This window comes from Oncorhynchus mykiss, chromosome 21 (assembly GCF_057628025.1).
Source record: "Oncorhynchus mykiss isolate SJ-2025 chromosome 21, ASM5762802v1, whole genome shotgun sequence".
In the NCBI taxonomy this organism is placed as follows: domain Eukaryota; kingdom Metazoa; phylum Chordata; class Actinopteri; order Salmoniformes; family Salmonidae; genus Oncorhynchus; species Oncorhynchus mykiss.
Window position 1 is genome coordinate 10717903 of NC_143042.1, and position 14402 is coordinate 10732304.

The window sequence follows — 14402 nt, forward strand, 5'->3', positions numbered from 1 at the left end:
TTTATTTTTCTGATGTGAATACAGAAAAAGTGGAAGGTCAGAAACCCTCTTTTCCACTACCCCCAATCCCAAGACAGACGTTTATAGTGGAGGCTATTATAAGGAGTCTTTTAAAGACCTTGGCTACTGACATTTCAGGGCAATATGTCACATTACATCTTATATTGAGAAAATACTCTAATGAAATTATAGGCTTAATTAAGGGTTCAAAATCGTAACCGTACTATTTTTTCTAGATTTACCTATCCATATGGGTGGGCCTATGGAACAAACAGGATAGGCTACTTTTCAAGAAAGCATAAAGTCAGACGGAGTGAGCACTGCATAGATGTTCAATCACAGCTAGATTTTTCAAACATTTTTATCCTATCCTCATCAGACGTATGGTGATGTGCGTAACAGCGCTCTGCTAGGTTGCCTACTGTCTTGACAGTCAGCGACTGCGCAACGCCTACCTTGTAGTCTACTACCTAAGGTGGGAGGACTTCGGAGGAGGGTACAGTATCGACTTACTCTACTTAAATAAGAGATTGCACATAGAAGTGGAGGGTATGGGGGACTGAACTGCATCCATTAACCCAACATCACGGAGGGAATTCCCTGACAAAACCGCACTAAACGCAATTGGAGTGAATGGGAAAATACACCGTCGTTGGGTAGATTGCCGGTATATCGCGTTATTGGACCTCAGTGATACACATATGCCAGTTTTCTCATCGCCATCCAGAACCTTGGTTTGGTGACTCACTCTTCGTTCGTTCATTTTCTGGATTTCGTTGCCTGCCCGGTGAGGAGAGTTATAACCTACATAATGAAGTTCAAGCCGAACCAGACCAGAACTTATGATGGCGAGGGCTTCAAGAAACGAGCGGCATGCTTGTGCTTCAAGAACGACAGTGAAGAAGAGGTATAACGTTAACGTTAGATGGTTATATTTCTCATTGACAGTTCAGGGGACCGATGCTGTCCTGTCTTTAAACCAAACCACGGTTCTCGGCTATATCCTACACTTGTTAATATTTTATCTATAATTGCCTATTGTAATAGACTTAAATAGGTTTTCATTGTGGTTTTACCACTTAATTCATCAGAAAATGTCGATGTGCGGGGGGCTATCTTGCGGTGTCTGAAAGAAATGCTTCAGCGGGTTTTTAAAACCTAATGATTAGAGATGTAGGCTTGATGTTAAACAAAAAAACCCAGGAGTGTTATAGTCTATTTATACGCCTTTTATTGGCCTACGTTCCATAGCTTTAGTAATGCATCCTCAGTGGTGTTGTGTGACTGCCCGCGGCTATCCAGTTTGGGCTAGTTTGAGAGCAAAGCGAGGGGGGCGAGGCGCTCTGTTGCATGTTTCATTTGACGGGCGGGACATCAGTCCAGCCATTGCTACATTGTATGACGATACCACTGTACTAATGCATACGAGTTTAAATACTAGTAACAATATCACCGTTAACATGTTACACTTTATAATCTCTGCTGCCTCATAAAAATGAAATGAAAATGCGTTATTGATGAAGTGGCCATTTTGTAAGACATGGTTTCAGTATCCTAGGCTAAAACCAAAGGTAGCCTAGTGAAAAGTAGTCTCAATCAATGCTTTGTTTTATATTTCTGGTTTGAGAGAACATCTTTAACAAATTGCTGTAGTCCTAGACATATGCCTCGTAATAGTTTCTGTTTTTTAACGGGCTTCACCGTGATAGCCTACGCACCACCATGATGCAAGCGTTCACAGTCTGTTTTAGCAAAATGGACAATCTACCCAAGTCAATTTCCCCGAAATTATAACAACATATAGGACTCTTAATATAGGACTTTTAATACATTTTATTAAATGGGAAGCAATTATTTCCATGAAATAGGCTATACTGTTGTGCATGTGTCATTTCTGTCAATATAGCATGCTCCAATTGTTTCTGCCTAGGCCTATTTAATTGTTTAAAGCCACAATTTATACAGATATGACTTAGACCTACTACCGTAACAAGTTAAATAGGCCCACTTTATCATAACCAAAATCTATGGACCTTTTCCATTGTTATGTGTTACTATTTAATTTCACGGTAAAGTCTATACCAGTTGTATTCTGCGCATGTGACAAATACAATTGAATTGATCTGATTTGTTGTCATAGGAGACTTAGTAAGCAAATGACGTCATTTTTCAGTGCATGAACTAAAGTCGAGAAGACTTAAGGTTGGTCATTAATGTAAAAGTGGCGATGCTTTTCATTTCTTACTGAGCCACAAGCCTTGTTTATGAACAGCTCCTACATTTGGATTTGTACTGTCTGATAGAAATCCAAATCTGTATCAGACAGTTCAAGACACTACAGCCTCTGACTTCCCTGCACCACTGTTATGCAATACATAAGCTGCAGACTTTATCTGTCTGTCATTAAGAACTCTATCAGAGCACTCAAGTATTTGTACCACAGAGAGAGAGAGAGAGAGAGATGGCCTGAAGGAGAAACTGTTGTCCCTTAAACTGCGGGAGCCTTGTTCTCTCCCTCATGTATAGCCGGTTCTTTCAGGAACAAGGAATAGAGATATATCAGTGTGCTGTGTGTCGGTGTGTCCGTGCCATAGGCACATTGCATTGTGGTAGAGCAGCTGGAAGGCTTTCTCACTGAGTTATATTAATGAGACTGCCCAATCTCAGTCTCAATGCTGCATCCCAATCTTCCCTTTGATTTTTACTTGGGAAGTATTTATTAACATTAGTAATTACCTACACATACAATCTTGTTGCTGATATTTCATATGTAATACTATAAAACAAGTAAACCTTTGTGTAATATGTTAGCTTGTTTTAATATTTAAGATACCTGTGGTGGAACAAATGGAGACCATCTTCAATCACCCACCTGTGTCTCTGGTCAAGGGTATTGTTAGGTCAAGAAATGCTTCGCCTGTGTCTGTTCAACTGTTATACTGAGCTGTTGTAATGTATAGAGCCCATCCCCAGGAACATCTTTACAGAGTTTGCTCTGGGACTGTCCAGCTACTCTGTTGTACTTGCATGAACTCGTTAAGCCTGAATAGGAGAAAAGCCTCTGTGGCTCTTGTGTGGCCAATACTGTCTATGCCAATGCCAACTCTTTGTGCCAATCCCATTCTGTTGAATCCCTAAAGGATTGTGGCCTATCTATATCTGAAGACCTTGTCTCAACCTGCTTTGGTCAGATCTCAGCAATCAAATCTCAGTCCCCTTTGTGGAGACAAAAATGTAGCTTCTCCTGCACCCCCCCCCCCCCCCCCCCCCCCACACACACACACACACAACATGTTAGACATGACCCCCCATTGAGAGGGCCTGAGTAGGTTAATAGGAACTCTGTGTGACATTGTGTAAGGAATGGAAAAGGAGAAAGAGGAACCCCCTGGGTCAGGTGTTCAGTGACAAGGTTTAAAGTCCATCAAGGGAAAACAGGAACATGACATCCCTCAGGGCCAGTGGGTGGGTCATTTGCCTCCAACAACAGTAGAGACTAGAAGAGCGTTCATGCCGGAGGGTAGGAGCGGTCTGTTATGGGTGCCTTCATACAGCAATAGGTGTCTCCCTGAGACTGTATTACAGTACATTGTGTGTTTTTAGTCCACTACAAGACTAAGGGTTTGTTGACACTTGGTAAAGTTTAAGTACGGTTTATTGTTGGTCTGGATGGACTAAAGGGTAGCCTATTACTAGGCAAATGATGTTGCCCTACTTGTACATTGCTAGATAGGAGTTAAAGCTGTATTGAATGTGTGTGGTCTGGAATTGGCATATAGTTGGGCTTTGTTTTCTTATATCACCTAGGCTGAAAGTAGGTGTATTTGGTGTAAAACAAGGGGCAGCAAACTTCCGTATGTTAACTTCATACGTCTATTTTAGTTATGGTTAGTTATGACTAACCACTCTCCTAATGCATTGAAATACTCCCGTCTAAAACTTCAAACCTCCGTAGGCTGGCATGCTGACTGGTTTATTTGACAGCCACAGGCGTGTTGCTCCTCCGAGAAAGTAGGTGTTTATTTCCTCCCTGAGATTCCTGGCCCGTTTAGCAGGCTTACAAAACACACTGGAATCTCGCTGAGAGACGCTGCTCTATTCCCATTGCCCCCCTCCATCTGCACCTGACCTTTGACCTATCTAATATGTTGGTGTGGCGTTTTGCTCCTCGCTGTGCCGAGTGTTCCTCAGTGCCATGATTTTTCTGTGGGACATACCTTGTTAGCCTAAGCTGTTGACATAAATGACATGAACAATGTTTTGTATATTGCATGAATTTGTATGAGGTGCTGACAAGCTTTATGTCTTTACTGGAATTAGTTAAATTCGTAACAGTTCATATCCAACCACATTTTGAGCAAGAAATAGAAAAGATAGGACTTAAAAGTGAAGCAAAAATAACACTGGCAGCATGTAGTCTAGCTAGATTTGTATTGTAAACTTCACGGTAGACACTGTCAAACACAGTGACATCCCTGAGCTGCTTAAAGCCTTGCCCCCAAAAACATATTTGCAAAAGGCCCACAGCGGTGCCCCACCCCCATATATAAACACAGACAGTACCCCCCCAACACACACACACACACTTGTGTACACACACGTACACTCACATTTTGAAGCACTAGCAGTCTGTTATAAATAGGTTAGTAGGTTCATTCTATCTCCATGGTTTATGGCTTTAAATGTAGGGTACTAAGCAGACAGTCTGGTCTACCCCGCTGCTTCAGTTGGATCCCCTATTCTGTATGTGGCGCCCGTAACTATAGCTAACCGTCCCACTCCCTGTCCACCCTCCATCCCCTCTTAGCCCGGGACGAGCCTGATGAGATGTCGGCTCAGTTAAGGTCTGGGAACATGACGTGGTGACCCAGAGTGGAAGGGTGACACGTGCCGTATCCACTGTGTGGCTTCTCTTGACCACTACCTGGCTCCTGGCTCGGACCACAACAAGTCTGCTCCAGCAATCTCACAATCCCATTAGAGCAGCACAGAGGAGTGTCAAAGCCAAGCTGCTAGCTGATATTACATGGTTGTCAGGCTGACAGACTGGTCCTGTATAGAGGGGTCTGGATGGGGAAAAGATGGAAGGTGAAAGCCACACAAGCTGCTTCTGACGCTGCATCACTGTCATATGTCATATTCGACTGACTTGAGTTGGATGTTTTCTTAGCATGGTGAAAGAGACAACTGAGCAACTATGAGCCCCATAGGTCATGAGTGCACGTGTGTGTGTGTGTGTGTGTGTGTGTGTGTGGGTCATGTGTGTGGGTCATGTGTGTGTGTGTGTGTGTATTGCATCATGAAAATGCAGATACATGCTCATTGAATCTGTACGGGTCGTTGTACATGGCAGACTGCAGTGTAATTTAAGCTCAGGCACCTGCTTCGATGCGCCCAAAAAGGACCTGATCTGGGTCAATCGATCAGCCAAGGTGGAGCAGAGGGCCCTGTGGTGGAGCTGGACTCACAGAGCTATTGTGTTTTCTCTTCCAGGTGTTGCTGGTGAGCAGCAGTCGGCATCCGGACCAGTGGATCGTCCCAGGTGGAGGGATGGAGCCGGAGGAGGAGCCCTGTGGCGCAGCGGTCAGAGAGGTGTTTGAAGAGGTGAGTTCACCTGTCATCATCATCATCATATAAAGGAAATATCCAATCATTCTGAATGTTATATTGTTTTTGTGCATATCTGAGTGATGTTCTGTCAATTCCCGGGGTCATTTCATGTTTTCATATGATGCAAAACCTTTTCAGATACACATCAAAATGAAAGAATGACCTGGGAGTCGATAGAGCATCGCTCAGAGATGCACAAAAACAATATCACATTCAGAATGATTGGATCTTTACTTTAATCCAATCAATCATCACCATAATCATCAGTGATGATGAAATTGAAAAGAATCCCAAAGTGGGTGTGTAACTAATAGCTATATGCACGCACAAAACACACATTGATCTGATGGTCATTCATTGATTTGTCTGTAAAGAACATGCCTTTTGGTGATGGGTGAGACTATTGTAATGTGTTAATTGTAAACTCTGGCTTCAAGTCATGTAGTGATCATGTCATCTATATGAGTATCAATCTCTGGCCCCTGATTGGTCATTTAAAGGCAACGTGCAGGAATGTCTGTAGGCCCGAAATATTCTCATATACACTATGAGAGAGAGAGAGAGACACTCTATAATTCACCACTGCCTTCCTTGTGGCATGAGACGGATCTTGTCGATCTCCTGGGATGTCTCAATGGCACTTCACATCATGTTTTCTCCGAAGTGGCTTCACCGCTAAAGGGTTCAGCTCTGAGAGACTTGATGTATGCAAGGATTGTGGGTGACGGGAACTCTCTTATGACATGACAGAATTGGGAGGTACATTTTAGTGGGTCCAAGGTGGGTTTGTATAGAAAGGGGTCAGAAGGATTTGGTTTGGGTAGTGACTGAGGAGCTCGTGGTATTCCAAAGGTCCAGCTGGTGGGAAACCTAACGTACTTGGCTCCCTGCTGGAAACCAGCACATTCACAGGTCCTAAAGCCTGTCCAGTGGACATGGGCAGATACTTTGTGAAGCTTGATAAAGGGGAAGGAAGGGGAATGGGGGGTTGGTTATGTGTCTTTTTGGAAACAGTAACCTCTCAGATTTAGACCTATAAATATACGGCAGGACTGGGTGGGTTCGTGTTGTGATATTCAATCACATCTCTCTCTCTCTCTCTCTCTCTCTCTCTCTCTCACACACACACACACACACACACACACTTCACATCTTAACACACACTCCTAACTCCAGTCGAAGGTTTTCATACTAAAACCCCCACACAGTATTGTCAAGAATTGGGATTTCTCTACTTTCCTTTTTAATCTAACACAAGTGTTTTGGTTTTTCAAATTGCCATAGGCCCAATACGGTCATCTCACATCCCCCTAATGCCTCTCTTCTCTCTCCCACCAGGCAGGAGTGAAAGGCAAGTTGGGACGTCTCCTAGGTGTGTTTGAGGTAAGGTGTGACTCTGTGCTGACAGTAATTATAAGACAGTTACATTTTTACTCCCTGAAAAACTGTCATTGTTCTCTTGTGTAAATTGTCACATGAATGAAATTCAAGAATAGAAAATGAGTGGATTTGGTTGATGCCTAGTCAAGGGTTGATAAACTACCCTAAAGCATGGGCACCCTCTGAAAGCAGCTGTTTTTTCTTGAGGTGCCACAGGTAGAGATTCTTCCAACCTGAATTTTGAAATGTAGTTTTCTTTTGAACTTTACAGCAGAATCAAGACCGAAAGCACCGAACGTACGTTTACGTATTGACCGTGACGGAGACATTGGAAGCATGGGAGGACTCGGTCAACATAGGTGAGTTTATGGTCACATGACATCAGGACTTCAATGTCTAGTATAATAATCTGTTTTTCCAGGAAGGATGTTGCCAGTATCAACAGACTAAATAATGAAATCCCACTCACTGACTAAAAGGCCTGGGATTGCAGAAAACAAGCAACAAACAAGTTCAATATTTTTCCAATAATATCCGGCTTCACCTAATCTAAAGTTTGGAGTCATAACACATCAATTCCAAAGTGGCTGATTACGACTAAACTTATGCTGCTAACTGCTAAATCACACCAGCCTGCTGGCTTTGGAGAGGTGGACTAAAATGGCTGGTCAAAGGTAGAGTAAAATATGAACTTGCAGGTCATCTATCCCAGGCCTTCCCAAACAGACCGTGACTCACCCCTGACTGCACTGAACAATGTGACCTGACCTCTGAAATCCATTAATCATCCTTTAGACTTCATCAGTCTTTTTCCTGAGTGGCTGGAGCTTTCAGTCCTTATAGATCTTACAATAGGCAGTATATCAGTCTCAATTCTTTCTTTCGTTTTTGTTTACAGACTTAACCGCGCCAATATTTGTTACTTTGCACTAATAATCCTCATTCCTGTTAACACACAGGATTACCAAACATGGGCTACAACTTGTTCCTCAAAAAGAATGTTGTGAAAGCATGCCACTATGAATGACCTTTCCTTTAAATGAGCTCATGTCAATGGACTCATCTTCACGCAATAACAATGTAGCTGTTGTTAGAGATAATCAATGTATTCTGATAACATCTATTCTGGAAACATGTATTCAAAATGGCTATTAGCAACCTTCACAAGACTTTTGGTAGGCTGAAATTAATAGGGGCATTTTGAATGTTTAGATGACAAACGTTGGGCGTGCTTGCAGATTGGTAAGGGGATACCAGAATATTTTATTGACAGTGACACATGGGGTTGATCCAGATCCCATATCTTTGTGAGAAGATCCCCACCCCTCAAAGGGCAAATGTCACACTAAGTTCATGTGGAAAACCCCAGTAGTTCTGAACGCTGACTGGTTATTGGAACTTTGGCGACTTGCAAGTATTAAGCGCTTTGGGCCAGTAACCAAAAGGTCTCTGGTTCAAATCATTTTTAGGAAACCCTTAACAATATTCAATTTCAAAATGACAATGCCGCCTTCAGATGGTTGGTGTATAACATCCACTACTTGCCCCACCCCTGGTGGTCAATAGAAGGAGTAATTCACACTTGGTCTCTGTCTTCCCCTGCAGGTCGTAAACGGGAGTGGTTCACAGTGGACGAAGCCATTAAAGTCCTGCAACACCACAAGCCGGACCACGCTGAGTACTTGAAGCGGCTTAATCTCAGCTGCTCTCCAACTAATGGGAACTCCCTGCTCCCCAGCCAGCCCCCTAATGACAACTTCCCCCGTTACGGCCCCCCCACCACAGGATCTGTTCTGGGCCCCTCGCGCAGATAGGACTGGCCCCTTCCCACACCTATGAACTATCTTCTACCTGTACAGATACACTGAAAACTGACATTTTGCATGAATATACGAATCCTCAGAGTCACGGCTCACGCCACATGTATGTAAATGACTGTATACTTGGACAAACCAAAGCCATACTTGGAATTGTGTCTGGATGATTCAGTTAAGTAATGCCTTTCAGTAACTTCTTTAAGAATGTTCTATTGGGGTCAATTGTATTATTATTTTCTTCCATAATTAAGAAAATCACACAACATGGTTGCCACAGAAAATGGGTCATTGGCTGACAATAGGATGGAAAATGGCAGTGTCATTGGACCTCGGGAGCTGGAGCAGTGTTGACAACAAAGAGATGCTACCTCAGTTGGACGAGCACTGGAAGGATGTCTTAACACGGTGTCAGATTCCCTTTGGCTGGTGTTTAACCTGTACAAACTACAGCTCACAAATATGACTGTTTACCTGCTTCAAGTAGTACCATACTGTGTGGGCAGAAGACAAGGGCTCACTATTGTCCCTCCCCCTTCACCTCAGTGATTGGTGCCCTACTTCAAGTTTAGTTGTAAAAACAACACATTTTGTATTTCTTATAGGGAGCATTTCACATTTAATTGCCTTTAATTGTGTTGACTTGATTGGCATCAGTTTTTTTTCTCCATCTAGCATGATCATGAATAACAATAATTTGATATACTAATTTAATTATTATGCCCGCCCCATATATGACCTGGCCATAAGAGTCTCTTTACTAGTTGAAGGCAGGCCCTCTTTAATATAATATCTGTTGCCACAAATGATGTCTCCTCAATGCTGAGATAATGTACTTTAATCCACAGTTGAGCATCTTGTCTGACCGCTGAATGAGGATTGAACCCCCCCCCCCACACAGGGGACCTGTAAATACTTTGCTGCAGAGAAGTGTAGAGTTGTGTGTCTGGTTAACAGAAATGCAACCATATGAACTTTTCTTCTCCATATTTGCGATTGTTTTTGTAATGATGTAACAAACAAAAAAAATGCTGTATCATGTAGTGAAGGTAAAAAATGTCCTCCTTTCAGTTCCACCTGAGATCAGAGATGAGATGACATGGAACAACAAATAGGGAAGTTGTCTGAAAGAGAAAGGGAATGGATGGAAATGAGTGCTTTCCGTGTTAGATTCACGGTGGGACGACACTGATGGTTAGGCTGAACATGGAAATGTTCTTAGAATGGACATGGATGTGAGATATTATAGTTTGAGAACACACTTGTAAATTGTAGTGCTTTACTGGAGATTACACAAACATAAGTAGTTTCACTTTTTAATCTTATCACTCAACCACTATCTCACCCAGACTCCCAGCATTCATTTTTATCACAAGAATACCCCTCTGAGGCAGACATGGTCAAATACATACCAGTATGTCAACTTTCAAATACTTGAGGTATTGTAGGGTGGGCGGAGTTTGTACTTTTGGGATTATTTCATTGGTTCCATTTGACTAGGTAAGCTAAATCAAGTGCACTGTATTTTACATGTGTACTTGACCAAGGTCTGCCATTGTGGATAATGCATGTTTTAATTTGAGCTCATGCTTTATCAAAGCAGTTTTTTGGGAGGGAGTGTTTAGGGGCCAGTAAATAACCGAAGAAAGGGTTAAACAGATGAAGGTGGGATCTATTGTGAGTTTGATATTGACCCTTCTTAAAATCTGTTGCATGAAAAGCTTTCACCGGCCTGTCTGATTGGACAGTCAGCTGGTCCAGTCTTTCTATAAAACCTGTCATTGGATAATGTCTGCCACTTGGTCAGACTACATGTGTTGTTTGTTGCATACATTGTGTCTATGTGACAAATACATATCGATCCTGTGCCAAATGACAAATGTTTGATATAATTGGCCAGGCAGAATGATAAAGTCAAAATCGACTTACTCTATCCATTTCTAATACATGATCATATTTGGTACATTTGGTAATGTTCTAAGGATTTAAAAAAAGACATGGTTATTCATGAAACTATCACCTTTAACCATTTGTATTTCTTTATGGATATTACAATTTATGGAGATTGGAATGATGCATACTGGTACACTACATTCAGGAAGGAAAGTAAGGACATTAATGCTATTTGTTCTGAATTGCGAGGACCTTTTTTAAATTTATTGTGGGAAAAAAGTGGCAAATGTACAGCAGCTGTAGTTTTATTTTGAATGAATTACCCCTATTGTCCCTTATTACTGACACTAAACAGTAATGAATGGGTGGGGGACTGCTGTGAATGTGTGCTGATCAACTTTGTTCCAGGCACTCTCTCACTAGGGTGTCTTGAAGCACTCACTAGTTTATCAATGCAAACAGAATTTCCTTTATGATCATATGAACAGTGAAATTGGATAAAGTGGATTGAAGACTATTCTGTTTGGAATAATAATGAATTAAAAGGGAATTACTTGACTCCAGCCTGTCTGTAATGTCTGTACTGAATCTACTCATTTTGCTCAGTGTTTCTCCAGTCTTTTGGTACATTGTTGTTGCATGTTTGTGTGAGGGTGGTGTTAGTGGGTGGGTCAGGTGTTACTTTGTGTTCGTTTTCCAATAAAAAGACAGCATAGAACAGGAAGTCCACAAGGATGCTGCATGGAAACGGACACAAGATGACTGCTCCAGGGCACTTAGGAGGGGTGCATGAGACATACTGGCCCTTCAATATTCTTAATGTTGTTGAAAAAATGATAGGCTGCAGCCCAATTAACTGAAAATTAAGTTTGAAAAAATAAAATAGTATTTATAAAGCCCTTTTTACATCAGACTTCACAAAGTGCTTTATAGTAAGGTGTCTGCTCATGTAACTACCATGTACACTGAGGAAAAATATAAACAAAACATGTACAGTCGTGGCCAAAAGTTGAGAATGACAAAAATATTAATTTTCACAAAGTCTGCTGCCTCAGTTTGTATGATGGCAATTTGCATATACTGTTATGAAGAGTGATCAGATTAATTGCAATTAATTGCAAACTCCCTCTTTGCCATGCAAATAAACTGAATCCCCAAAAAACATTTCCACTGCATTTTAGCCCTGCCACAAAAGACCAGCTGACATCATGTTAGTGATTCTCTTGTTAACACAAGTGTGAGGTTTGACGAGGACAAGGCTGGAGATCACTCTGTCATGCTGATTGAGTTTGAATAACAGACGGGAAGCTCTAAAAGCAGGGGGGTGCTTGGAATCATTGTTTTTCCTCTATCAACCATGGTTACCTGCAAGGAAACATATACCGTCATCATTGCTTTGCACAAAAAAAGGCTTCACAGGCAAGGATATTGCTGCCAGCAAGATTGCACCTAAATCAACCATTTATCGGATCATCAAGAACTTCAAGGAGAGCGGTTCAACTGTTATGAAGAAGGCTCCAGGGCGCCCAAGAAAGTCCAGCAAGCGCCAGGACCGTCTCCTAAAGTTGGTTCAGCTGTGGGATTGGGGCACCACCAGTACAGAGCTTGCTCAGGAATGGCAGCAGGCAGGTGTGAGTGCATTTGCACACACAGTGAGGCAAAGACTTTTGGAGGATGGCCTGGTGTCAAGAAGGGCAGCAAAGAAGACACTTCTCTCCAGGAAAAACATCAGGGACAGACATATTCTGCAAAAGGTACAGGGATTGGACTGCTGAGGACTTGGGTAAAGTCATTTTCTCTGATGAATCCCCTTTCCGATTGTTTGGAGCATCCGGAAATAAGCTTGTCCGGAGAAGACAAGGTGAGCGCTAGCATCAGTCCTGTGTCATGCCAACAGTAAAGCATCCTGAGACCATTCATGTGTGGGGTTGCTTCTCAGCCAAGGGAGTGGGCTCACTCACAATTTTGCCTAAGAACACAGCCATGAATAAATAATGGTACAAACACATCCTTTGAGAGCAACTTCTCCCAACCATCCAGGAACAGTTTGGTGACGAACAATGCCTTTTCCAGCATGATGGAGCACCTTGCCAAGAAGGGTAAACATTGCAAATATTGACTCTTTGCATCAACTTCATGTAATTGTCAATAAAAGCCTTTGACACTTATGAAATGCTTGTAATTATACTTCAGTATTCCATAGTAACATCTGACAAAAATATCTAAAGACACTGGGGCAGCAAACTTTGTGAAAATCAATATTTGTGTAATTCTCAAAACTTTTGGCCACGACTGTAGGTGTTGGTCCCATGTTTCATGAAACGAAAAAATATCCAATAAATGTTCCATAAGCACAAAAAGCTAACATCCCTGTTAGTGACCATTTCTCCTTTGCCAAGATAATCCATCCACCTGACAGGTCTGGCATATCAAGAAGCTGATTAAACAGAATGATCATCACCTTGTGCTGGGGACAATAAAAAGCCACTCTAAAATGTGCAGTTTTGTCACACAACACAATGCCATAGATGTCTCAAGTTTTGAAGGAGCGTGCAATTGGCATGCTGACTGCAGGAATGTCCATCAGAGCTGTTGCCAGAAAATGTAATGTGCCCCATGGGGGTCTCCTGAGTGGCGCAGCGGTCTAAGGCGTTACTACAGACCCGGGTTCGATACCAGGCTGTGTCACAGCTGGCCGTGACTGGGAGACCCATGAGGCGGCACACAATTGGCTCAGCATCGTCCGGGTTAGGAGAGGGTTTGGCAGGCCGAGATGTCCTTGTCCCATTGCGCTCTAGCGACTCCTGTGGCAGGCCGGGCGCATGCACGCTGACACGGTCGCCAGGTGTACGGTGTTCCCTCTGACACATTGGTGCTTCCAGGTTAATCGGGCATTGTGTCAAAAAGCAGTGTGGCTTGGTTGAGTCGTGTTTCGGAGGACGCACGGCTCTCAACCTTCGCCTGTTGGGGAGAAAAAAAGTATAAAATAAATAAATAAATATATATAAATATATATATTTTTTATGTCTCGCGGGCCAGATTGAAGTACTTTGCCCCTCCTTGGATTAGGGTATGGGCAGGGATAAACTGTACTTAATTCCTGGAAGCTGAAAATGGCCCAGTTCTTCCATGGCCTGCATACTCAGCAGACATGTCAGCCATTGAGCATGTTTGGGATGCTCTGGATCAACATGTATGACACCATATTCCAGTTTCTGCCAATACCCAGCAACTTTGCACAGCCATTGAAGAGGAGTGAGACAACGTTCCACAGGCCACAATCAACAGCCTGATCAATTCTATGCAAAGGAGTCACACTGCATGAGGCAAATGGTGGTCACACCAGATACTGACTGGTTTTCTAATCCACAGCCCTACTTTTTTTTGAAGGTATCTGTGACCAACAGATGCATATCTGTATTCCCAGTCATGTGAAATTCATAGATGTAGGGCCTAATGAATTTATTTCAATTGACTGATATCCTGATATGAACTGTAACTCAGTAAAATCTTTGAAATTGTTACATGTTGCATTTATATTTTTGTTCAGTATGGATAACCTGAAGGCTACCTACCTCTGTTAAGGTGTCCCAGGTGTCTTTGATGCTGTAGCAGTGTCTTCAGGTGCTCAGGGTCAGAGACAGACTGAAAACACTCCTCCAGGTCAGAGAAGGCAAGGCTGAGACAAGATGCTGTCTGAGGGTG

At 42.5% G+C, this 14402-nt stretch overlaps 1 protein-coding gene across 1 annotated transcript; it reads left to right on the forward strand.

Moving 5' to 3' along the window:
- Positions 1–452: 452 nt before the first annotated feature.
- Positions 453–11260, forward strand: LOC110499949 (diphosphoinositol polyphosphate phosphohydrolase 3-beta). The gene is made up of 5 exons (XM_021577008.3): positions 453–907; positions 5494–5604; positions 6949–6993; positions 7262–7349; positions 8596–11260. The coding sequence occupies exons 1-5, from the start codon at positions 812–814 to the stop codon at positions 8802–8804; spliced, it is 549 nt and encodes a 182-aa protein (XP_021432683.2). The 5' UTR covers positions 453–811; the 3' UTR covers positions 8805–11260.
- The last annotated feature ends 3142 nt before the right edge of the window (positions 11261–14402 follow it).